The sequence below is a fragment of the Capra hircus genome, chromosome 10, assembly GCF_001704415.2.
Source record: "Capra hircus breed San Clemente chromosome 10, ASM170441v1, whole genome shotgun sequence".
Lineage (NCBI taxonomy): Eukaryota > Metazoa > Chordata > Mammalia > Artiodactyla > Bovidae > Capra > Capra hircus.
Genome location: NC_030817.1, coordinates 97,208,918 through 97,234,206, shown reverse-complemented (window position 1 = coordinate 97,234,206; position 25,289 = coordinate 97,208,918). Strand labels below are relative to the sequence as shown.

The 25,289-nt window shown below is 43.0% G+C and overlaps 1 protein-coding gene across 3 annotated transcripts in view; it reads right to left on the bottom strand.

Annotated features, from left to right (window-relative positions):
- TRIM36 (tripartite motif containing 36) overlaps positions 1-25,017 on the bottom strand; it is a 42,627-nt gene extending 17,610 nt beyond the window's left edge. Inside the window, exons 1-5 of one of the 3 annotated variants that reach the window (XM_018053731.1) lie at positions 13,947-14,262; positions 11,677-11,911; positions 8,267-8,296; positions 3,706-4,031; positions 1,052-1,198 (exon numbers count right to left, since the gene is read on the bottom strand). In XM_018053731.1, coding sequence (XP_017909220.1) covers positions 1,052-1,198; positions 3,706-4,031; positions 8,267-8,296; positions 11,677-11,911; positions 13,947-13,973 — 765 coding nt within the window. In that variant the 5' untranslated portion in view covers positions 13,974-14,262. Of the gene's footprint in view, positions 1-1,051; positions 1,199-3,705; positions 4,032-8,266; positions 8,297-11,676; positions 11,912-13,946; positions 14,263-24,719 lie in introns of those variants that run through there. The other 2 variants (XM_005685038.3, XM_018053732.1) reach the window with 2 other exon arrangements.

Here is a 25,289-nt window from a genome sequence, read left to right as displayed (position 1 = left end):
AAACCCTCAAAATTCACAGGGTATTGGGAAGAGTAAACAAACAACTTTACTTTATTTTTTTTTAAATTTTTTATTTTTTTTAAATTTTAAAATCTTTAATTCTTGACCGAAGCGCTGCTCTGTCCCGCCTAACAAAGCTTAACACTAAGACCCAAAAGGAGCAAACTGTTCCCAAGTAAATGAATCACACACTAGAAGAAAACCCTCAAAGAACTGCAGGAATACAAAAATAACCAGCGCTCAACAAGGTAAGCTTTGCAACACCTGGCAGCCAATCAAAAGTTGCCAGGCGTGCAAGGCAGGAGGGGAATCCAACTCAAAATGATGAGGAAAACCAGTCACAATTGACCTACAAATGACAAAGGCTGACAGAATTAGGTAAACAAAGGTGGGCAATAAACAAAACCGGTAACCCACGTGTTCAAGAGGCCAGGCTGAGCGTGGCAGATCCATTAAACACAAAACCCGAAACTGTAGGTAGATATGCAAACTAGATACAGGCCAAAACACACATACACACATTGTTAAAGGAGACAACAATTTAAATGGGTGGTGGATTTATAAATGAATGAATTCCTTTTGAAAAAGGAAAAAGGAATGAAACAAAAAAAAAAAAAACAAATTTAAAAGTATTAAGAGGGCCATGTATAATGTTAACAGACAGCAAGTAACTCAGGTTTAGCTAGTATCCACAGACTAGACAAGAAAGTTTATACTTATTCTACTGGCAAGCAACAAGAATCAAGCGTTTTTAAAAAGCTGCTAACCACACTCCAGGTCATGGCGCTGGGCTCACACAGGGATGGATCATAATGAAGAGTCCTCTGTCCCTCTCAGCACTCAGACTTTAGAACTAGCACATCACAAGGACAAAGAGCTGCCTGGTCACATATACTAACAACCTAACATTAGCAGATCATTAAGTAATGCTTCAGACTGTTAACTCATTTCAGTAAAACAGATCACACAGTCTGCCATGATTTTATACAGAAAAAAAGTCAAAGGTCTAAAGTTATAAAGAATCAAAATTTAGTTCTAAAATAAGCTCTACCTTTAAGGTTTTGTAGGCACTGCTCATGGTGGTTACACGGTGATTGGAATGATTCCCACCCAACTTACAGAGATGACAGACTGGCCTCCTGCACAATTCACAGTACATGTTTATCCTCTCTGTTTCATGCTCTGGGCACATCAAAATCTATTGAATAAAGGATAAAAGTGGGATTAAGGGTCCTCATAGCTTACGAGACACTCAAAAGATGTCAGGTAATTGGATAAAGTACCAAAACACAAGGATTTGCATTATAAAATCACTAACTAATGCCATTTAAAGTAATAAAAGTGTAAAAAGAAATAAAAGCATTTGGTCCATTGTATGAAAATTGTCTACATTAGAATTATTGTTTTTTAATTTAAGGGTTCAAATGCTCAATTATGTAAATGTTATTCCCCCTAAACTTAGTGCTAAGAAGTTGAAAATTCCTTTCCTATCAGACTTCAGTAAAATGCCTAAACAAATCTAGAAAGGTCCTCTGACCACAAAGACTAGGCAATTATTCATGATTATGATCAATGTTTATAAAGTATTAAAACAAACAACTATGAGAACCTATCGCTTTATTATCCTCACAAGAAATCTGTTACTAAGGAACTTGGAACACTCATCATATAAGGTTCCAAATGTTTGCTTTTACATATTGGTTACCCACACACTGAACAAATTTAGAACTGTGCTTTCCTGATTTTAGTTTCTACCTTTTTATTTATTCCATAAACTATCATCATAGTTAAACTGAATTTTATATAATATAGCTGTTTTCATTTGGAAGAAAAGGATTGTTTTAATCAAAAAGCTGTTCATTATTTCAAAAGATAATATTTTAAGCAGCTACAACTGGTCTGATAGCTTAGAAATATATTTTTTTAATTCTAATACAAAAAGTCCTAATACTAATCTGTAGCTCCAGGAAAAATAATGGAAAAGATTTCAAATTTTTAGGCATATCCAGGCTCCTACATTCTCAAAGCCATTACAATAGAATATAAAGCTTGGCTTCATGCAAAGAATGCAAGAACTCAAAATTACAAGTAAATATTCTATAGAATAAGAGACACCTTTTTAGAATTTTACTACAGTGAATAAAACTTGGAGGAAAAAAACTTCTCGATATAACATTCATATTTCATTCTCTTATCAATCTTACATTTGTAAATAGAACAAGACTGTAATTTATACACAAAAATGGTCAACTTTATGAAATTAACTCCCAAAAACATACTTAATAATTGTAGGTTCCTTCATGATAGAACAGTACTAATCAATTTAATTAATAGTTTAAAAGACACATCAAACAGTAGGTTGAGCATTTAAGCTGAGCTAAGGAATATAATAGTGAATTTTAAAGTATTTAATAAGTCTATTGCTACACTGGCATAATTTGAGAAAGAAGTCATTTCCAAAAGCACAAACACAGACTGCTCTTGTTTTAATCCACCAGTCCTACCCCATTTAATATGAAATGAGAAGTATTCAGCTCACAGTTTCAAGATAACTTTGAAGATTGCTTCTTTTTTCCATTTTTCTATGGAAATGTCTTATGCGCAGTGTCTTACGTTTAAGAACATAAATAGAATTCATACTCACACAAGTTACTAGGTTTAGGCGAATGAGAACATCAATCAAAAGAATCAATTACATGTTTTAAATCTATATAAATCAGAAAGCAGTATTAAGTAAAGATATCAAAAACACATTCTGCTTTTGAATCACATAGTAGGGCAAACCACACTGCATAGAATCCTTTTTCAAAAAAAAAGAGTAATATTTATTTATTTATTTACCTGGAAGAATAATAAAATACATCACAATGTATCCTTATCTAGCTTCAACAAATATCCATTCAGAGACAACTCTGTTTCATCTATAACTTCATTCATGAAGTTCCTTTGTACATTATTACAGAAACTACCCAAATATTTAGAAATGCAAATTCCACTTCAGATACTATATAACCATTATGTCATAAGCTTCTAACTATTAGGCTGTAATTACTCTTATTTATTCATGGTACAATTTAGGTAACCAAAAATGTCAGAATGTTGCCCAACCACACCTTTTAGACAATAACAGGCTTGTCATATTAAAGGACAAAAGCTTTTTAACTTTAACTATCTCAGTCTTAAGAGTATCGACTATATCTGACATAACTATTCCTCTATTTCTCAGTAATCATTACAAATATTCAGGTATTCTACATCACTGTGTTTTAATAGAGTGAACAATACTATTGCCTTCTAAGCTCTGGGGATGTTTAGCAACACACTAACTCTTGCCTGGAAAATCCCATGGACGGAGAAGCCTGGTAGGCTGCAGTCCATGGAGTCACTAAGAGTTGGACATGACTGAGCAACTTCACTTTCACTTTTCACTTTTATGCATTGGAGAAGGAAATGACAACCCACTCCAGTGTTCTTGCCTGGAGAATCCCAGAGACGACGGAGCCTGGTGGGCTGCCATTTATGGGGTCACACAGAGTCGGACACAACTGAAGCAACTTAGCAGCAGCAGGAGCAATCCAACTTATAAGGCCTTAATTTCTCCTCTCAGCTTTTAAAATTAGTTTCTTTCTGTCAGGTTCTAGACTTGGTATAATTTATCTCACCATATAAAGTCTAATACACTAACTTCATAGCTCCTTCACTTACCTTGGGTCTGAAGTTCGTAGTTGGACCCACATACTCATGCTGCGCTTTTACAGTGCCCCAAGGATGGTAAATTTTGAAGCATTCATTGCAGTAGCTTGCACTGCAGTCCATGCAACTTTTTGTGGATTCTTGAGGTGGTGGCTTACAAAGGTCACACATAATGGCTGTGGCTGCCCTGGCTGCCTGCCGATATCTTTCAACAATAGTTTCCAAAGTGAAATTTCGAAACAGACCATTGATTCCCCGCTCTCCAAGATCCACATCATGCTCACAGCCAGGACAAGGAAAAGTGGTTGTCCTAGGGGTCAGTGAATTGCGCTTCCAGCCTGTGTAATTAATAAGTTCTTGTTTAGTTACATGGGTAGGAAAATGAATAGAATGAAAAAAAAAAAAGGAGTCATGTTTTGCAAAGATATGTATCTACATATATATTCCAAAAACATAATACTCAAAGTGGCTGCATATGAATCAGTTCGTATACTGAAAATCCTTTTTTTTAAATGGTCTGTCCTTGGTATACAAAAGATAAGCCCAAGCTACCAAATTGTCAAATCAAAGATGAAAGAAATTATCCTACAGTAAATCCCATATAAATCCCATATTAAATCAGGTATGTGGACAAAGCATACAATACTACACAGGGTCAAGACCTTTTGAAAGCACACAATTATATAAAAATGGTTACTTTTATACATCATACCCAAAGGAATGTGGCTTGCATTTAAATGCAAATATCCTTAGCTGACTGACAGGAACTGAGTTTACACATAAAAGGGCAGGAGCCCTTCACCCAGGCAGGGACCATGGACTGACTCCAGGAAGATTCAAATAGTTTAGTAAACCATTTGAAACTGCATGCAAAATTTTGTATCTACGTATCCATACATAGTTTCTGGTTAAACAATCCATAGCACAAAAAAAAAAAAAAGTAATTTAGCAATTTTTTAAAACAATCCAATCCATAGCTCAGATTCTCAGAAAAATACGTGGCAACAAAATTGCCCAGCAGCACAACAGAGGGTGTCCCACTGCAGCCCTGTTTCACCTAGAAAATGCAGTAGGCAAAAGCAGTAGTTAATTCAGTGCAATCTATAGAGGAGTGAAAAGCTTATTCATAAACCTAGAATCTAGTGACTTTAAGAGGAACCAACCATTTAATATCTTCTTATGACCTGAAAAAAAGAATCATTGAGATTGTTTAATTCAGTAATCCAAAAGATACACCAAACATACTACAAGTAACTTTACAACACACTGAATGACCTTAAACATCACACCTTTCCTCAGCAGTGTCCTGATTTTACCAAATCAAGAAACCAAGGCATGACAGTCCTTACCCACAGGTTCGCAGGAGTCTGGGGTGGTCTGTTTAACACAGGGGCATGCCTATCCCTGCTTCCTCCTCTCCTGTATAAATCTAGTCCAAGCAGGTAGTCTTGGTTGCCCACAAAATAATTCCCTAAGTATAAACACAAACTGTTTTGGCTATAGCCTTCTTTCATACTACTATCCAATACCAAAAGTGAGTGGTTAAATTTAGTAAATCACATTTAGAAAATGTCTTTCAACAGCTGTATTAACATTGCCTAGGCAACATTACTATCATCACTGAAGACTGTCTTAAAAGATGTCTGACATATCACTACATAAATCACTACAGGTAAAATTTAGTGATCAGTCCACGGTATGAGACATTTGAAGTGACTTTACAACATGCAAAACAGCATTAGGCCCCCAAAGCTACTTATGCAACAAGCATGCAACTGCATTATTTTACATTTTAAATATCTTCAAATTTTAAAGACATTTTTAAACTTTTACATTTAAAAATATACCCAAGAAAGCAGTCACATAAAAATGTGAAAATCCTATGTAAAATACATTCTTGTAATAATTCTAAAAACATGCAATAGAGTATGAGATATTTCACACCACAGCAGGCACATAATAAAATAAGCAGCAGAACTATTTTTAAAACACATGCCAATGAAAATTTCATTTAGTGAAAAAACAAGCCAAATAATTCTGGAAGTGATACAGTGCAGTGGTCAAGTTTAAACAAATGGAAATTCATATTTATAGTTACATGCTTCGACTCATGAACTAGGTGATAAAAATTAAAATGGATAACTAGTCTTAACAGTCAACGTTTTAAAAAAATGAATTATTGGTTTCATGAAGTGAAGGTTGTGCTCAATTAAGAAATGGGGAAAAAACAAAAGTAAATTATGCCAATAAAATCATGCTTTAACATGTACACTGGTGACACCCAGATTTTGACCCTCATGTTCAGAAATTTCAAAAACAAGTTTTATCCCTTTTCTGTAAACCTCTTTTGTTTTTACAATAAAACACAAGGTGTAAGGCATCACACTGAACTTCTTAAACCAGACAAACCATTAAATCAATCTATCTTGGCTATTTTTCAAAACAGATCTTAAAAGCTCTCAAAATTTTTTCACGAATACTAAAGAACTTTTGTCTGTCTTATCTTCTACCATCGTTTTCATAAAAATAAACAATAAAATATACTTCAGGGCAAAGATATTCTGAGAAGCCAGATGGAAAAAAAAATCAAGTCAGTAGAACTAAGAATGAAACATAACAGAATCAATATTTCTCTATAACTCTGCTAATATAGTAACTATTAGCCAAGTGAGGCTATTTAAATTCTTAAAATTTAATATAAAAAGTCAATTTCTTGGTAGTACCCACATTTAAAACTGTCAAAAGCCATTTTCGGTTACCATCTTGTATGGCACAGGGTCAAGCGTTTCTATGATCATACAAAGGTCTACGGACAGTACTTACCCAAACGCACGGTATAACAGTGGGTAAGTAATGACACCTTAGAAAGGAAAAGCAGCAAAACAGGCCAAGAGCGACAATTCTCCAAGTCAAACTCCATTCATGGGGTTAATGACATCTGCTAATTATCTGAACACGGTCATTTCACAGAATCAACACTTCCCCCCTATACCTTTAACTTCAAGGACAGATTAAACCAGTTAAGCATAAATCATGACACAATCGTAAAAATGAAGACTCCAAAATTATTTCAAACTGGTTTATAGCAAATCCTCCCTCAAAAGTCATCTTTCCATCACATTTTCCCATTTAAATGATAAGAAATAGTAATAGAGTAAAACAAGAATTCATCACAAATCCCAGACCTATTCCAACTGCATCATCTTCTGCCGTATTCTGGCTGCAAACAACCTCCCCACAATTGCTACCTGGCCACGTAGTAGACAGTATCTCCTCAGCTGACATCACGCTGGCTCCCGGGCGTTGTGCAGCGGCGGCCGCCTATGCACCGCCTTAATGCAGCCACATTCTGACCATCCGATGCCTATGAGTTACATTATCCCTTTGAGTATTAGATTTTCAAACTGCAAAAACTTTTTCTCGACTACCCTCTGAACCAAAAGTGGGTAATGAGCAATTATTTTTTTAAGCAAACTGTTCCTACCTCTCCTCCTAATTATTAAGTTTCAACACTTCATATTCTCAGGGGCTCACTAAAACCTATAAGAGAATGGATTACGTGTGGCTTCTAGAGGTGGCTTAAGATTTTTAAATTGAGGCATGTAGAAGAAGGTGAGGAAAACAGAAAAGGGTAATATTTCAGATGTTTATTTTCTCCACCAAAATTTAAGGTATCACCAGCATTTTCCCTCAAAAAAAAAAGTAGCCAATTTTACTTTAAAGGTCAACTGGAATAAAGAAAGAAATTATTTTCATATGATGAGTTGGCCCACCTTTCACACAAAAGCAATGTGCATTATTTATTCACAAATGAGAAAGACCCAAATGTTAAAACTCCGATCCCAAATAATTTAAAATATTAACAAAAAATACACCATATGCATAAACAAGCAAAGATTTATGGTATTAACTACCAAAATTGTCAATAAAGTGAAACAAAGTGAAGTCGCTCAGTCATGTCCGACTCCGTGCGACCCCATGGACGTAGTCTACCAGGCTCTTCTGTCCTTGGGATTTTCCAGGCAAGCGTACTAGAGTGGGTTGCCATTTCCTTCTCCAGGGGATCTTCCCAACCCAGGGATCAAACCCAGGTCTCCCACATTGTAGGCAGATGCTTTACCATCTGAGCCACCAAGGAAATTATCAATACATTTAAGCAAATTAAGGTACTGACTTATTTAACCTCCCCAAGGGAGCAATATGGCTGTTAATTTAAGCTTTGCTCCATTAAGTAAATGTAAAGCATTTTTAAGGTAACATTTAAAAAAACGGTAACAAGGGGATGTCTTTTTCTTTAAAAATATCCCATCATGGATACATACACATGTGTGTGCATATACGACAATATGCAAGCACTAATAATCAGAACTCCCTTTAAAAACATCAGAACTGGCTTGAAAATTTAGTCCTGTTGACCTTTAAGTCATGTCAGCCCAATTTGTTCACTTTCTACATGATTTTGAAGACTTGACCACTGATGATGACTTTTTTTAAATTTATCTCTATAAAGTTATTTCATTTAAATCCAACACTATACTGCCTGCGGCCACACAAGCAATAAAGCATTTTCTACCTCTCCACCCCAAAGATCTCCGTTGTGATGCTGTGAACAATGAACAGAAAGCTGGATTTAGAATTTAATTTCAAAGAGAAGATTCACAACACGTTAACAAAAGATAAAGCAGTAACTGTGTCCTACACATAACACAATTATTGAATTGACAGTAAAAAATGTGTTCCTCCTGGTACACATGGTATTTATATAAAGCCACCAATGTAAAGCATTCATCAAGGTTATTTTATCACAGTTCAGAATTCAACACTGTTGGTGCAGCAATTAAGGGCCTATACCTCGTCCTGTGGATCTGTGTTTTTAAACAATCACACATTTGTGTTTTCAAACAATTACTCACGGTAACTGTTGAAAATACAAAGTCAAAATAAAGTATCTTTGCTTGTTTTAAGTGACCAAAATTAGCACAGTAAATAGATATTACTAACATTGATTGTATCTTAATGACAACAGACAAATGGGACATGACAACAAAAAGGGAGAAAAATCTTGTGTGTGTGTATATATATATATATATATACACACACAAATATATATATATATATATATATACACACACACACACACACATATATGACCCAAAACAAACAGTTATACAGCTCTTTTAGATTTTACAACTTAATATGCTAATGTTATATACACAAATCTTGCTCTCCTTTCAAGGCATCCTTTTATTTTAAAATGTGTCAAATGAAACATTTGAAAGAAATACATGTGAAAGTGTAAGCCACACATCATTTTACATTTTCCAACGTGTGTGCACTCAGTCATGTCCGACTCTCTGCGACCCCAAGGGCTGTACGCCGCCAGGCTCCTCTGTCCATGGGATCTTCCAGGCAAGGATACTGGAGTGGGTTGCCATTTCCTCCTCCATTTTCCAATAGCCACATTAAAAAAGTAAAAATAAACAACTGAAGCTAATTTTAGAAATACATACTTAGTAATACAACATATTCAAAAACTATCATTTTAAAATGTAATCAATATAAAATTATTAGAGATATTTGTGTTCATTTATTCCAAGAGTTCCAAGTGTATCCCTCCATTCAGACTAATGTGTTTCACGTGCTCAACAGCTGTATGTGGCTAGTATACTGGATGATCTGGAATGTCTGCTGCGAAGATACCCAGAGCACTACTACTCTTTCATGAGAGAGCCCTCATATTCTGGAGTCACACCCTTCTCCCAGCTAAACATTCTTATTTCCTTTAATCACTCTCCACAGAGCAGCTTTCTAACTTGTCCCCTGCCAGGACACAGTTCAGCTTAAAAGGGCTCTTCCTAAAGAAGAGGAAAGAACATATCCAGTAAATCTATTTTTGATCTCTTGTCCTGGAAAAAAATGCCATTATCAATGAAGATAAGCCATTATGGCATGCTCTATACAAATCTCATAGCAGACGTTTGCCACTCAACATCCATGCCACAAATATTTACTGAATGGCTACCAGCCGCTGAGCTAGGTAAGTTCCTGGAAACAGAAACAGTTAACTACTTTTCATTCCTATTTTATATTGATTCTATAAAAACTAACTAAGTCTTAAGATTAAAAGCCTAAATATAATAAAGAATTTCATGAAATAAACACGTGAGCTCAATCTAAAGATCAGTAAAACTACTAGTATTTAACTAGAATCTCATTTAATGGACTGTGCTGAACATTAACATACAAAAAGTGGATCTTGTTTGTCAATCAAGCCAGAGTCCCTAATTATTCTCTAAGAATCTACTAATAGATGAACTTTTATCTGGCAGAATGGTTTCAAGCTCTCACCGTCTTTCCGACCGTCCTCAGTACACCAGTCTCCTCCCAGGAGGAAAACATAGGAGTGATGACTTCACAAAGAGCGAAACCCTCTCCACCCTCATGCACCTTGCACCTCCCAGTTACCCAATGCTCCCTTTCATGTACACACATACAACTCTTATGTGCGGAAAATATCCTCCAAGCAACTAGTGATTACCATTTAAAGAAAAATTCATGGATTTAACATACCATAGTACCACTCTTAGAACAAATCTCCTCTCATCCACTCTCTAATGGACACACAGACACAAATACTGCCCAAGGAGATTCCATATCACAGCACAATCGAAAGTGACGACATTCTCTAACACGCAAATGAGAGAAAGATCCTTTTCTGATTTTAAAAAAAAGTGTTTTGTTTTTGGGTTGTTTTTTTTTTAACAATATTAGAAAGTTACTCCTAAACAAAAGAGAGAGAAATAGAGTGGACAAAGGATGAAACTGGAAACTTCAAAGCCCAAACTGGGCAGAGCTGAAGCCCTGAGATCTGGTGCTCATGGCCACTAGAGGACTCTCCTCAACAGGAAGGAAGTGCTGAACGTAAGGCTGTGACATTTCTATCTACACCTTTGCCTCCCCTTGATTCTCACTGCTCGTTCTGGCCCTTAATTTTCCAATGGCCCTGTTCCCAGTGATTTCAAATTCATTTTGATCTACATTAATCCTGCAATAGATGTTCAGAAGAAACAAACACCATCCCAATAGTGCTGGATAAGACTTAAGAGTCCCATGGACTGCAAGGAGATCAAACCAGTCCACCCTAAAGAAAATCAGTCCTGAATATTCACTGGAAGGACTGATGCTGAAACTGAAACTCCAATATTTCAGCCACCTGATGCGAAGAACTGACCCCTTGGAAACGATCCTGATGCTGGGAAAGACTGAAGGTGGAAGGAGAAGGGGATGACAGAGGATGAGACGGTTGGATGGCATCACAGACTCAACGGACATGAGTTTGAGTAAACTCCCGGGGTTGGTGATGGACAGGGAAGCCTGGCATGCTGCAGTCCATGGTGTCCCAAAGAGTCGGAAACGAATGAGCAACTGAACTGAACTGAGATCTACTTCCATAAACTACTACAGAATTCCACTGTTTAGCTGATGTTCAAAATCGTTATTTTAAAATCTGGATCCAAAAAATGGCTGAAGAATACAATGTATTAGAATGATGCCAAATAACATTACTCTAAAAGGCTTCCAGGACTAGGCATTACGCAGTCTCATCCTTTAACTTTGCATATGTATTTACCTATTACCAAACATAGCAGAGTCCCTATTAAGTACTTCAGTGGACCATTATTTCAACCCTCCTATAAAGGACATCACAGAGTTATAGAACACGCCCTAAAATACAGACACAGTTAACAATGGGTTTAACACAAAGCCGGTGTTCAACATCCAATATCCACTTTAAATGAATATCAGAAGACAATTAAAAGTTCATTCTGACATTTTAAAAGTTCGTTTTAAGAGAGACAGAGATTCTTTTATAAGTTTTAATTTATTCACCTGGAAAGATTAACCCCCAAAATGATGAAATTTCCCTTCTACAATTATCTCTGAACATACAAACAAGCTCCAACACCCGGTTCTGCCACATACCTGGTCTGCTAATTCGGTCAATTTTATCCACGCTAGGGGAGGGAAGCCGAAGTCGGGGACTGCTCTGATTGGAGTTGTCAGACCCCACGTCATTGAACGAATCATCAAGCATCAGTAAGAGCTCCTTCACGCATTTATGACAGATGCTATGCTGACAAGGGAGAATCAGCGGGTGGGTGAACAGCTCCTTGCATGCCGGGCAAATGAGCTCTCTTTCGATATTCTTAATGGTCACCTTAATGAGAAGCAGAAATCAGAATAAAAGGCTTTTAGTGTGTAAATACGTTAACTTGCTTATACCCCGTGTATAAATACATATATAATTACTACCGAAAAGAATTAAAGATTTTTTAAAATCTGAAGTTTCTTTTCGGGCTATGAAAGTCTATGCCATTATTTATCCACCCCTCATCGTTGCATGGCCTAGAAGTGAACGGACATGAGATGGTAAATATATATATATATTTTTTTTTTTGAAATATGGGAAAAATTAGCATAAAATACTTGGCATCCATAATATTTCGCCTTCAGTGAAATTCTGAAAGTAGATTACTTTAATAAAAATTAAGAATATAGCACCAAAAAAAAAAAGAATACAGCACTAAGAACAGGATTATTCCTATTTAGCACATTAGCTCTGTAACTGACAAGTAACAGGAGCTGGTAAAAACTGGACTAGCCATTATGTTCCTGGACCCTATTTGAAATCTACATACAAGCTGAATTATCAGCAATTTTCTACATTAAATGTGGCCATCTTCCACATGCAGAAACTGTAATGTATGTAAAATACTTGAGGTTCTCAGGCTGAATACCAAAGCAGTTATCTTGAAAGCACTTTATGAATACTAAAAGGGTAGGGAGGATTACAAAGAACCACTATAAGTGCTCTCCATGGTACAAGCTTGCAATATTTTCAATGAGAAACACTTAGGACTCATCACAACTATAAAGGTCTAACGACCTCATACCAGCTTTCCCATCCTTTGCCTGGGCAGTTTTCCCTCCACGGATCCCAAGCTTCAGGTGCTATGAATCTGTATTTAGCATCCTTGCAATTGTAATAATGGTACAACATTAGTCAACCATTTCAACTACTGGAAACACACAGAAAATTAAAACTGAATCAATTCACTGCTTTTAGTTAAATAAATATGTATGCAAGTCTATTCCCCTTAAAATGACACCGAGTTAGCTAATAATCCCTGACGACAGTACTTCAGCCAACGGTCTTTATCCGTGGGTCGTGCAATGCAGCGATTCTTGCTGCATCACTCAATAAATTATTTAGTAAAAGCCCGCATCACGTCACAGTTTTAAAAAATCTGGAAGATAGCCACACTTCAGAACCACATCCAAGAATACAGAATCTTCACATCCTATCTCATTTCATAAAGAATTTGACATCTAATTCAAAGGGAAATATTGTCTTCAAAATCCAAAACAGATTCTCACGCCCCATTTTATGGGAGGTTTACCTCTCACTGGAAGATCTAAAACTATTTCCACTTTTCTTGTACACAAACCAGTGTATAAGCTTTCTAATCACGATGGATATAAAGCAATTCTTACGCAAAAGAAAAACGAGTGTTCATTTTACATACATTGAAAGGAAGCAATCTGATTACGAGAAACGTGGTGTGATGGCTCCCCCAATTAAGCCATTTCCAAATAAATGAGATTCGACGGAAAACCAACAAGTTGAGAAGAACTGCACTGCACACCCGACTCCCTGAAACAAAAGCACTTGAACCCCGACAGCTGCCGGAGCAAGCCCGCCCCGCGCGGACAGGCAAAGCCGGGGAAGAGGCTGCGCTCGCGGCGACCGCAGGCTGGGCTCGCGGGGATCCGAGGACTAGGGAGCCAGCCCCGCCGCGCTCCGGGACAAAGGGCGGCGGGGCCGGCGCCCGGGGCCGCGGCGGGGCCCCCGACTCCCTAGGACGAATTCGGCAGTCTGAAGGCCGCTGGAGAGCCCCGCCCCAACTCCCCGCGGCTCTCAGGTGGGCCACCGCCGCGCCCGAGGGGCGCCCCCTTCCGGGCCCGGGTGACCCCGAATCCGACCTTCCCCTCCCAGGGGCAGACAGGGGGCGCCCGGGGTTGCGGAACCGGCCCGGGGCGCGGAAGGCGAAGAGGAAGCGGGGCCACCGCACGCCCGCCCCCGCTCCTCGGGAAGAGAGGCTCGCTCCCGGCTCAGGGCAGCGGGGACCGAGCGCGCGGGACCCCGGCGCGCCGCCCTCGGGGCTGAGGCAGCCGCCCGCGCCCCTACCCACCAGCGAGTCTGAGCCGTCCCCCTCCATGGCAGCCTCCCGCCAGGTGTCATCAACGGCAGGGCCCCAGCAGGCAGACGCGCGGCCCCGGGGAGGCTCTGGCGGGCGGGTCCCTGCGGCGGCCGCCGAGCCTCGGTTCGGAGCCGGAGGGCAAGCTGGTCAGCCGGCCCCGGCCAGCGGACCGCGGGCAGGAGGAGGCCAGGGCGGACTACAGCACAGGCGCGGAGAGCCGAACTCTGCTCCTGCGACGGCCCCGGGAATCGCGGCCCGCGACCTGCTGCGGCGGCGGCTCCGGCGGACTGCGGCGGGGCGGGCGGCCGCGCGGAGACCCAGGCGCGGGCCGCGGAGGGCGGGGCGGGGCGGGGCGGCGGCGTCGCCCGGGCGACAGCGCCCACCGCACAAAGGGGCGGGGAGGCCTGCGGTCGCGCGGCGGGCGGGTGTGGCCCGCGCCGGGATCCCCGCGCTTTCCGCCGCCTCGGCCCGCTCCCCGCCGCCCCGCGCGCCCGCCCGAGCCGCGGCCGAAACACCCTGACGGGGTCGGGAGCCTCTGAGGGGCGGAAGCGAAGGCGGGGAAGGGGCGGCGGAGGCGGAGGGCCGAGCCGGGGCGGGGCCGGGGTGGAGCTGTCCCGCGGCGCCGCAGCCGCCTGCATCCTGGGCCGCTTCTCCGCGCCATCCCCCGGCTCTGCCTCCGGACGTCCGCGCCTTCGGTAAAGCGCGCCTCGAGCATCACAGACAAGCACCACTTCGTGACTCTAGACGGGGCGGCGGGGCGAGGCCGAGCCCAGGCCTCCTTCCCCGTGTTGTTGCACCGAAGCCGCGCGCGGCGGGGAGGCGACCAGGGAGAGCCGGCTCACACCGCCCCTACCGGGGCCGGGGGTTTCCCGAGTGGGTCCCTTTCCCCGCCCCGCACCCCTCCTCTCCGGCCCGATGCGCAGGGCGAGCTGCACGTTCCCTAACTGCTCGCCAAGCACTCATGCTCTGCTTCTTTTACACACCAGGGCGCGGCGCCGTCACGCGCGGTACGTTCTTGCCAAGTGGCGCTTGGACACGCCGCAGGGTAGGGGTCCCTCTCCCTGGGTACTAGCCAGGAATTAGAGGCGGCAGCCTTCCTACCCGACCTAGGGTGTGCGTCCCGTCCACGCCGCCGCTGCTCTGCGGGTCCCTACCACCCAGCCCCGGCATGGAGGGTGCGGGGAAATGGGGACAGGTGGTCCTGAACTGCTCCCGCACCCACGCACCCGCTGGTGGGCGCGCCCAGCCAGTGGTCAGGCCCAGCTTCTCCAGCTCGGAGACTGCTGCTACTGCTAAGTCACCTCAGTCGTGTCCGACTCTGTGCGACCCCACAGACGGCAGCCCACCAGGCTCCTCCGTCCCTGGGATTCTCCAGGCAAGAACGCTGGAGTGGGTTGCCATTTCCTTCTCCAATGCATGAAAGTGAAACGTGAAAGTGAAGTCGCTCAGTTGTGTCCAACCCTCAGTGACCCCATGGACTGTAGCCTTCCGTCCATGGGATTGTCCAGGCAAGAGTACTGGAGTGGGGTGCCATTGCCTTCTCCAGCTCGAAGACTAGCTGCGCAAAATTCACCTGCTGAAGTCCAAGCGTGTTTCCTCCAGATTTCAAGACAAATCGAAAACGAATGAACCTGGGGCTGTTGAAAGCCGTCTTGTTAGATCACGCCCCTGCCCTTCCAGCGGGCTAAATAATTCCATTCTCTTCTGTATAGACTGAGAAAACAGGCGCTCTCAACAAACAGCTGGGCGAGGGAACCGCAGAGCTGTAGCGCGGAATCCTGATTAGGTTTTGACCCGCTTCCCACTTTTATTTCCTATTTGGGACAAGCCTCTCGCTGCCACCAGTTCCGCCGTCTTCCCACAGCACTGTCAGCAGAGGTAGCCTCTTCTCCAGCCGACAATTAAATGACAGTGAGGCAGGGTACAATTGAGAACAGCAATGGACCATAGCAATGGTCTTTAATGGAATGCCCTGTTTACAGATAAGGTGCAGAGAGGATGGACACCTCCCCGAGTAATGCCTGGTTGCGTGGCTTTACGGGCTGGAGTTGAGGCTGCTTCCTCCCCACGGGGTCTGAATCGTCCTGATCCGGGGGAACTGAGGAAAATAAATGCCTGCGTAACAGTAACCTGTATGATGTCTGACACCATGTTCTCGTATAGATTTTAAAAGGCTCAATCATTAATAAGCATCATAAATCAGTTTCTGTTTTTAATTACGGTTTTGGGGTTCAATAATTACTCTGTCGCTCTAATCTTACAACCACCCAACCTGAATAGTGCGTTAGTCCAAAACGAATCTGTTAAAGTACAGAGTAAAAGAGATTAGAAGGTTTCGTTAACATGAACTAAAGGAAAAAACTGTAGAGACAAGATTGGGCTGAAAATAAACTCGAAAGTCCTTCCATTATGCAAATCAAATGCCAGTGAGTTGCTATTTTCCATCTTATTCTCCAAGTTCAAAAGTTACCTCAATACACTTAGTTGAGAATGGGGGAAACAGGCACCTTCAAACCTTTTTGTGACAGTGCAGATTGGTTTGGCTTATTTGAAGGGAAATTTTGCAAATCCTATCAAAAAATGTCAGTGCTTCTACTTTTAAGCAATTCCACTTCTAATAATTTTCCCACTGAAAAGCTTGCGTGTGTGCAGAAAAATGTGTACAAAGATCTCTGAGGGACTTTATTTGTAGAAATTAAATATCTACCATTCATAATGTACATTCACATCATGGAATACTACCTAGCAGTTAAAATGAATGCACTGATGAGAAAGGACGTCTAAAATAGTGTAAAAAAAAAAGTGCCAAACAAAAAAGAGAGGCATATTGTTTATGTACACAAACAAGCAAAAATGCCTGCAATAGAGCGCAAGAAATGCTAACAGTGTTGTGAAGAAGCTGGGGCATGAAGCAGGTGTGGAAGACACTTTCCAGCCACACAGTATTGTTTGCACTTTATAATATGCGCTTGTGGTAGTTATAGAAACTTTTTAATGTAATTTAACCCATAACCGTTTTTATACTTGTGTAAACTCATCCATATACTTTTAAAAGCAAAACAGGGGAGGGTGAATATTGGTAAGAAGACAGCAAACTTGAAAACCACCAATCCAAACTACCAGTCTCCCACCTACCTAGTCATTTCTCTTCCCATGGCTGCCATGCTCGGGGTCATCTTATCACTTTCTCCCAACATCCATCCATCTCAGCCTCCCAGTTATCCAAGAGAACCAAGATCTTTCTCAGTTGCTCAACTGAAAATCCTATGGGTTTCGGGATTTTTAAAACTCCTTCTCTCTGCTTTCCCCATACCTCTCTCTGACAGCCTTCAAATGCTCTTGCAGAAACACAAGAGTCCAGTATGCAGGGCCTAGAACTACCATGCTGCTTTTTAGTAGGTACTGGGAAGCTTTTGAAGATGTTTAAGTAGGAATGACACAAAAGATGTGTTTTGTTTTGTTTTATAAATCATTATTCTCCCAATTTGTCCTGCATATACTATCCCTTGGTGCCTGCTCCCCCTCAGTTTGGAGTATCCTAGTACCTTCTTTTCCAAGTTTCTTTTAAAACATGGGTCAAAATTCAACACAAGGAAGCCTATTCCACATCTGTCACCCACTCAGTCCCTTGACCTTTATACTCTTGCCTACATTATGATATCTTATGCTTGTTGGCATTGTGTAATTGCTCTTCTATCACAGGGCCGTGAGCTGTTTCGAATCTATCTGTTTCATGAAGTCCAAAAGGACAATTTCTCCTTCTTCACCTGCTAACAACCACCACTCCCGAAACACACACACACACACACACTTACACACATATATTATTCAGGTCTGGTAAAATAGAGGCCCAAAAAATGTTCATGAGCTCACACTTAAAAATATAAACCTGATACCCTTTAGGCTATACAGTATTCATTAAATTAACCAGCTCTCTTTCCACACTAATTCCTAATACCCAACAAGAGACTAAATTCCAGGCTGAGTCAGGTCCTGATGGCTATCGTGCGTATCTCAGTCAGTGCCATGAGGCACCACTGGCTCATCATCTGTTCAGTCTGAGGTCAAACAGCCAGAGTACCATTCTGTGAGTATATCCTGAGCAAGAATGAGCAACCAGGTGACATGGCCAGCATGCTCCTAAACCTTGCCCCCTGTCTGGAAACGATCTGGGTTTTCAATTAAGAGAGCACTGGACTTAAGTGGTGAGGAAGGTGGCAATGAAGTCAGCCACAGGGCATCCCAGTAGATTGGCACGTGCATGGTCTGTGCTGCTGGGTACCAGGAAGTTACAGGTAAAGGGACAATAAACGACATTTACCAGTTATTGACCTAAGTCTCTGGCAGGCCAAGCTCACCTGCCATAAAGAGTTTCCATGGGAACAACCTCAGAGGAGAGGAGTCCAGCCAGCCAGGAAGTTCAGATTTCCCTTGGTGGGCCAACTCCTGCTCACCTTTCAAGCTGCAGATCTGGTCTCCATTCTCATGAGTCTAGTTCTCACTGATCAGTTCCCCTTACTCTGAGCTGCTGGAGCACTCCCCTTACCGCTCAGTTTAACACAATTACATGCTCTTATTCCATACACTCATGTTTGATGTTTTTATAAACGTTATCTTCCCATCCATTTCAAGCTTTTGTTTGTTTAAAAGAAAGTCCAGGAGGCATTCATTGGCTAACTGGTAGCACCAGACCAATAATTTCAGAGTTGGTAGGAGGTACACAGCGCTGCCCTGGTAGACATGTTCCCATTAATGACAGGAGTATATTCCCATTAATGACAGGAGTGTATTGGCTGCATAACTGGTAGACAACGGGGTCCTTTAGCCAACTTAGGGTGAACATCAATAACACTTTAGAGGCTGTTAGCAGGTCTCACTGCGTCTCACTATTCCTATACTTAGGGTTCCCAGTTTGAGCAAATAAAAACATAGGACACCCTGATAAATCTGAATTTCACATACGTAATGATCTTTTTTTAGTATATCTCAAATATTGAATGGGATATACTTAGATTCAAAAGTTGGTTGTTTACCTGAAATTCAAATTTAACCCTACATCTGGCATTTTAACTGGCACCTTTACCTTCCATTGTTAATGATCGTAATTTGCATATAAGGTGTCTCAAGACCAAAACCTATTGTCAAAGTAAGTAGATGTAATAGCTTTACTTATTGGAGGCCTACTACGTGCTAATAACAGCGTTAGGAACTTTGCACAAAATATTCATTTAATCCTTGCAATAACCCTGTGAAATAGGTATACTTCCCTTCAGAGGGGACATGCAACAATGACAACTTCTCTCCAGCTTTGTCCAGAGATTAAGTAATACTGTCAAGGGCACATGCCTACATACCAAGAGCTAAGATTCAAACCTGAGACTCACTCTAGCCTCCCTACTTTAGCACTGCCCACAGGTAAGCAACTAACACATAATTTACAATTTCATAGAAAATGTGATGAAACATTATTTGACAAAGTCATTTCACAGAAAGTTTTTCCCTCCCAAATTATCTTTGAGCAGTATAGTAAAAACATCAGAGGAAAATTCTAATATTTACAAAATTAGCCGTTTTCAAGTGATATTGCTAACACCTAAATCTTCTCTTTGCGTTCCCTTCTCCCCACAAACACACACTTTACCCAATCCCAAGATATAAGAAAATATTTTAAAGAACACTTTGCAGTGGATACAACCTTAGTATTATCACCCAGTTTAGATTCAGTTGTGTAAGCAACCATCTATTGAGTCTTCAGAAACAGATCATTTGGTGGTATTTTTGTTTTAGTCCCAGGAGATGTTTAAGACTTCACATTAGTCTAGATTTGAGGGTTTTCTAAACGTACTTCTTTCGATGTCTAAGCATCTTGTTTGAAAGCAAATTTTGTGTCTATAAAAGTTCAATTCTTTGTGCGACAAAGATATTCAAAGTTAAAAGTAATAATTCACCAAGTAATGGATCCATCACTGTTTCTCTATTAAAATTAAATGTAAGCTTTCCAAAGCCTCTTTATTTTTGCTCAAACTATCATACTCTTTGGATGTGCCCTAACAGTAACTATTGAACTGTAGGAAATACAAGTGTAGGAAATAAGTGCTTTCTGGCTATGAATACATAAATATAAATATATTTAAACTCTAAATAAAGACGTGCACTAAATATAAAGTCTTCTAGTTTTCCTGTCATCAAGGTTTCATTTTATGATTCTAGAAAAGTATGCAATGGTGTGGAAAAAACAAATGTGTGAAGATGATAGCAAATTAATAAGGTACATCTTTCTAAAGGCCAAAACAGTTTGAAAACACTGCATTGTGTAATGCTAGATTTTGATCACAGATTTCGAAAGCTCTCTTTTAGTCCAAAGAGATGAGTTACAGAAGAAAAACGAAATAAAACCACAGATTGGGAGAAAATATTTGCAAATGATCTGACCAACAAGGGATTAGTCTCCAAAATTTACAAATAGCTCATGACACTTAACAGCACCAAAACAAACAACCCAATCAACAAATGGGCAGAAGACCAAACAGACATTTCTCCAAAGAAGACATACATATGGCCAAGAAGCCCAGGAAAAGGTGTTCAACATTGCTCATTATTAGAGAAATGCAAATCAAAACTACAATGAGATATCACTTCATATCAACCAGAATGGTTATTATAAAAAAAATCCACAAACAATAAGATTGGAGAGGGTGTGGAGAGAAGGGAACTCACTTACACTGGTGGTGGGAATGTAAATTGGTACAGCCACAATGGAAAACTGTATGGAGGTTCCTCAAAAAACTAAAAATAGACCTACCATATGACCTACTCCTGGGCATATATCCAGAGAAAAACATGGTCTGAAAGGATACCTGCACCCCAGTGTTCATCGCAGCACTGTTTACAAGGGCCAGGACATGGAAGCAGCCTGAATGTTCACAGGCTGACAGGGGAATGGACAAGAAAGGCGTGGTACCTGTGTCAACGGAATATTACCCAGTCATTAAAAAGAATAAAATAATGCCATTGGCAGCAACACGAATGGATCTAGAGACTGTCACACTGAGTGAAATAAGTCAGACAGAGAAGGAGGAATATCGTATAACATCCCTTATTTGTGGAATCTAAAAAGATACGATAGAAGCGAAGTTACAAAACAGAAAGACTCACAGACTCAGAGAAGGAACTTGTGGCTTCTGGGTGAGGCAGGCCAGCGGGCTGTACAGGGGAAGGATGGGGGGAAGGGATAGTTAAGGCATTTGGGATGGACATCTACACATTGCTGCTGCTTCTGCTAAGGTGCTTCAGTCGTGTCCGACTCTGTGCGACCCCATAGACGGCAGCCCACCAGGCTCCCCTGTCCCTGGGATTCTCCAGGCAAGAACACTGGAGTGGGTTGCCATTTCCTGCTCCAATGTATGAAAGTTAAAAGTGAAAGTGAAGTTGCTCAGTTGTGTCCGACTCTTAGCGACCCCATGGACTGCAGCCCACCAGGCTCCTCCGTCCATGGGATTTTCCAGGCAAGAGTACTGGAGTGGGCTGCCATTGCCTTCTCCGCATCTACACACTGCTATATTTAAAATGGATAACCAACAAAGTCCTACTGTACAGCACATGGAACTCTGCTCAATGTCATTGGCAGCCTGGAAGGGAAGGGAGTTTGGGGGAGAAAAACTCAAGTGTGTGTATGACAGTCCCTGTGCTGTTCACCTGAAACTAACAACACTGTTAATCGGCTAGGCCCCAACACAAAATAGGAAGTTTTTTTGGGGGGGAAAAAAACCCCGCAAACTTCAGAAAGTGGCTTCCAGAAATGGTACAAATTTCTGTGATAGTGAAATATAAGGAGTCCATTTACATTGATTTTGAGAATAATCATAGGTATCACCCATACTCATAGAGTATTGTTGGATGAACTGAAAGACCACGGTGGTAGAGATCACTGTGTACTTTAAATATTAAAGTAATCGTCACAGTAGAGTCAGTAAGCTGATCAAGCTCATCATGTGGGTTTTATGTTACTCTGAGATGAAAGGCTCACCTCCCACATTCAGAGAACACAGCAGCAGCCTAATTTAATTTGAAGTAGACACAAAGAAACCCAGTAGATTGGAGGTGGGAGTGAAGATCCACCTTTGACTTTGTAAAGTTTTTGGTAAAGTGTGAATATTTTGCAATGACCATATATTAAATGTTTTAAAATTTTAAAGCCATCAGAGAAAAGTGAAAGAAATTATGATGATGGTCAACCCACTGGTCCCAACTTTGAAGGAAGGGGAGGAAAGGGGAGGGGGCAGGAAGACAGGAGCCTCAACTCTTTCGTTTTAAACTTCACAAACCTGGTGTGATTAGATCCATTTCATATTATTCTTTACATTACCAACTTGAGCTACAAGGTGGAACCTAACTTCTCAGAGGAAAAGAAAGCAAGTCAAACCTCAAAGGTCTGTTAGTCCATGGCTAATGCTCAGTGAGGTATTCAGTGTTCAAAGTCTGTATAATCACATATATGAGGAGGGTAACTGGGAGGAGCAGAGTTATAAGGAAAGAGGGCAAAGAAGAAGCTTGAGTTGTAATGGTTAAGAGGCTACTCCTGACCCCTCACTCCACCAGATAAAAGGCAGAGACCCTACTGTGAGAGCCCACTTTCCCACTCCAGAGATTTTACAGGCACACCTGCCCCTCTGACTCTGGAAGTCAGCTGAGCTCACGCCTCCACTGCAGCTGCAGGCCCATTACTGAAGAGGGTCCACCTAGTGGAGAGTGAGGCAGAGAAATTCAGTGGATAAAGCCAGAAGGTTCTGAGTTGTGTTTTTTCACTACAGTGAGCATACTCTGACACACAATGCTAATTGCAAGAGGTTAGTTTTCTTCACCTGACTTTATTATAAGACGTTTTAAGGGTTCATTAATGATTCCACCCTCCTTGCCCATTTAGTGTTCATGAGAAGTTCACCTGCCTGCTTCATAATCACCTGGGATGTCAACTTGCAGATCCCTGGATCCTACCTCAAAACTATTCTCTCCTAATATCAAGTGTTGCCTGCTTACTGAAGGACAGTATTAGCCAAGGAATACAATTCCAGCTAACTCTGAAGAATACCTGAGCACCAGGGGCCTAAACTGACCCCTCAGTCATTCTGCTCCTGATCCCACCTAGGGTGGGCCATTGATTTTGTAACCAACTGAAGGCATCCTCCTGCCCCATTTGGTTGGTTCCTGGGCAACCAGGGTCCTGCTGTGTTCTTTAGACAGGCCAGGCTCGCCCCCTGGAAGCCAGCCTCCTCGCTCAGCACTTCCTTCTGAACTTCTCTCCCCAGGGTCAATCCTCCAGAGGGTGGAGAAGGTTGTGGTAGGCACTCCAGACCGGGGTTGGGGAAGGGAGGTGCTCGTGGCCAAGGGGAAGCTGTTTGGGGAGATAAAGAGCTTGGAGATGCTGGCCAGAATGTCCCTACGCGTGTGCTGGAGGCTCCTCGAAGTGTAGGATGGAGCCTCGGGACACGAAAGAAAGTCGAACCGGTGTCCTCCGTTTCTGCTTCTGGTCCGAGGTGTAAATGGCAGGGGTGGCCTGAAACACTGACTCTACTAAAGAAAAGTGAATAAGCATTCTGTTTTGGTTGAGTGTATTCCCTGTTTGCACAACAAGTGAGGGAATTCAGGAGGCCCACAGTTAGCCCAGGACCCTTTGGTCGCGGGAGGTGGGATGGGGGACGTTAACCTGCTCCCCAGCCGTGGGACTGTCTGGCCTGAAGCATCCGCGTTGCTGGGGTTGGTGAGATATGAGACTCATGTTCCAGGGGCTCACAGCACAGCTGCAGATCATCCTTCTTTTCAAGATGACCTTGCGCAGGGCATCCTTTTCTCATCTGTGCCATAACCTTTTGTCGAAACTCCAGCTGCAGAAGACCGTTTCTCGCTTTCTAGGCACAGACGAATCCCGGCGGACCGCGGGACTTTCACATTTCCCAGTTCTTCCCGCCTGTAAACCACATAGGAGCCTCTACAGGCACTTTCTCAGATGTAGCTCGGAAGGCAGACTCCGGCAAGGCTTTCCGCTTCAGCGAGGCGCCGCTCCGCCCGGCTGAGGGCGGGGTCACCAGGCGCCACCGACAGCGCCAGCCTGGGTTTCCAAAGGACTCCGAAAGGAACAGGTGCCTGGCTGAAACCCGGCGCCTTCGCATCTCCCTCTCCCCTCCAAAGGAAGGATGCCTGAAATGCTCCGGGCCTGGGACAACGGCCGAGGACCTGAAAACACCAGGGCCGGGCGAACCGGGGTTCTGCCCCTACTTATCCGCCGTAAGGTCGGACTGCGTGAACCCGATCCCACCCTCATAGCCTATCCACCGTCTGGTGCAGCCTTCCCTCCGCGCTCTGGACAGACCTGGTCAACCACACGACGTCAACCGCGCTTAGGAGCCCTGGGCGCGTCGAGGAGCGCCCCCTGGCCAACGCCCGGCCCTCCTCCCCATCTTCGCAGGCTGAGCCCTTGCCCCTCTCGGTCCCCAGAGCCCCTGCCGTCACCCAGCTGGCCAATTCCTTTTTGGCTCATTTCAGAGATGCCGCGCTATTAATGGGGGTGGAGAGGGTGGGAGGTCAGATGTCTGCTTTGCTTTCAGCAGCGGCTGAGAACACGGACCTGGGACTCCAGTCCCGCCCTCCCCGGGGGCTGCCAGGGCCCAGGACACCTGCAGCCACAGGCCAAGTAGTGCCCGGAGTCGGGGGCGGGGGTGAGGTTGGGGGCGGAACCCAGGCCGCAGCCCCGCGCGCCCCGGCACTTACCTTGCCTCTGGCTAATAATTCCATGATGTAGCCAAATTCACTAATCTCCCCCGACTCAGACATGGTTAAGATCCTTCGCAAACTCTGGAGGAAGGAGGCAGGTGCATCGAATTTGTCCTTTTTCTCTCTTTTCTCTGTTTTTAGCCTGAGTTTTGCCAAGCGCCCCGCCAGGATGCTGTTAACGAGGAAAAATGAGAAAGCGAGGGGGAAAAGCAAAACGCGGAGTTGGGTGGGAGGAAGGCCATGGAGGGCTCCTGGGCAGCCACGACTGTTTGCTCAGGACAGGGCGAGGTAACGGAACAAACGAGGGCGGCGGCGGCGACCGTGAAACCCACACCAGGCGGAGCCCGGCTCGGAGGCCCCGCCTCCTCGGGGGTCGCGGCCCGCGCCTCCCGCCAGGGGGTCAGACGGCCGCGGAGACAAACACCGACACAAAAGCGTGTCTGCTCCCGGCGCGGCGCCGACCCAGCCCCGACACCCACTGGCTGGTTAAAGCTGTCCTTTATCTGATGCCTGAGACGGTGGCCGTCCGGAGCTCTTCCTGCAAGGCCCGGGAAAAATCCCCATCGC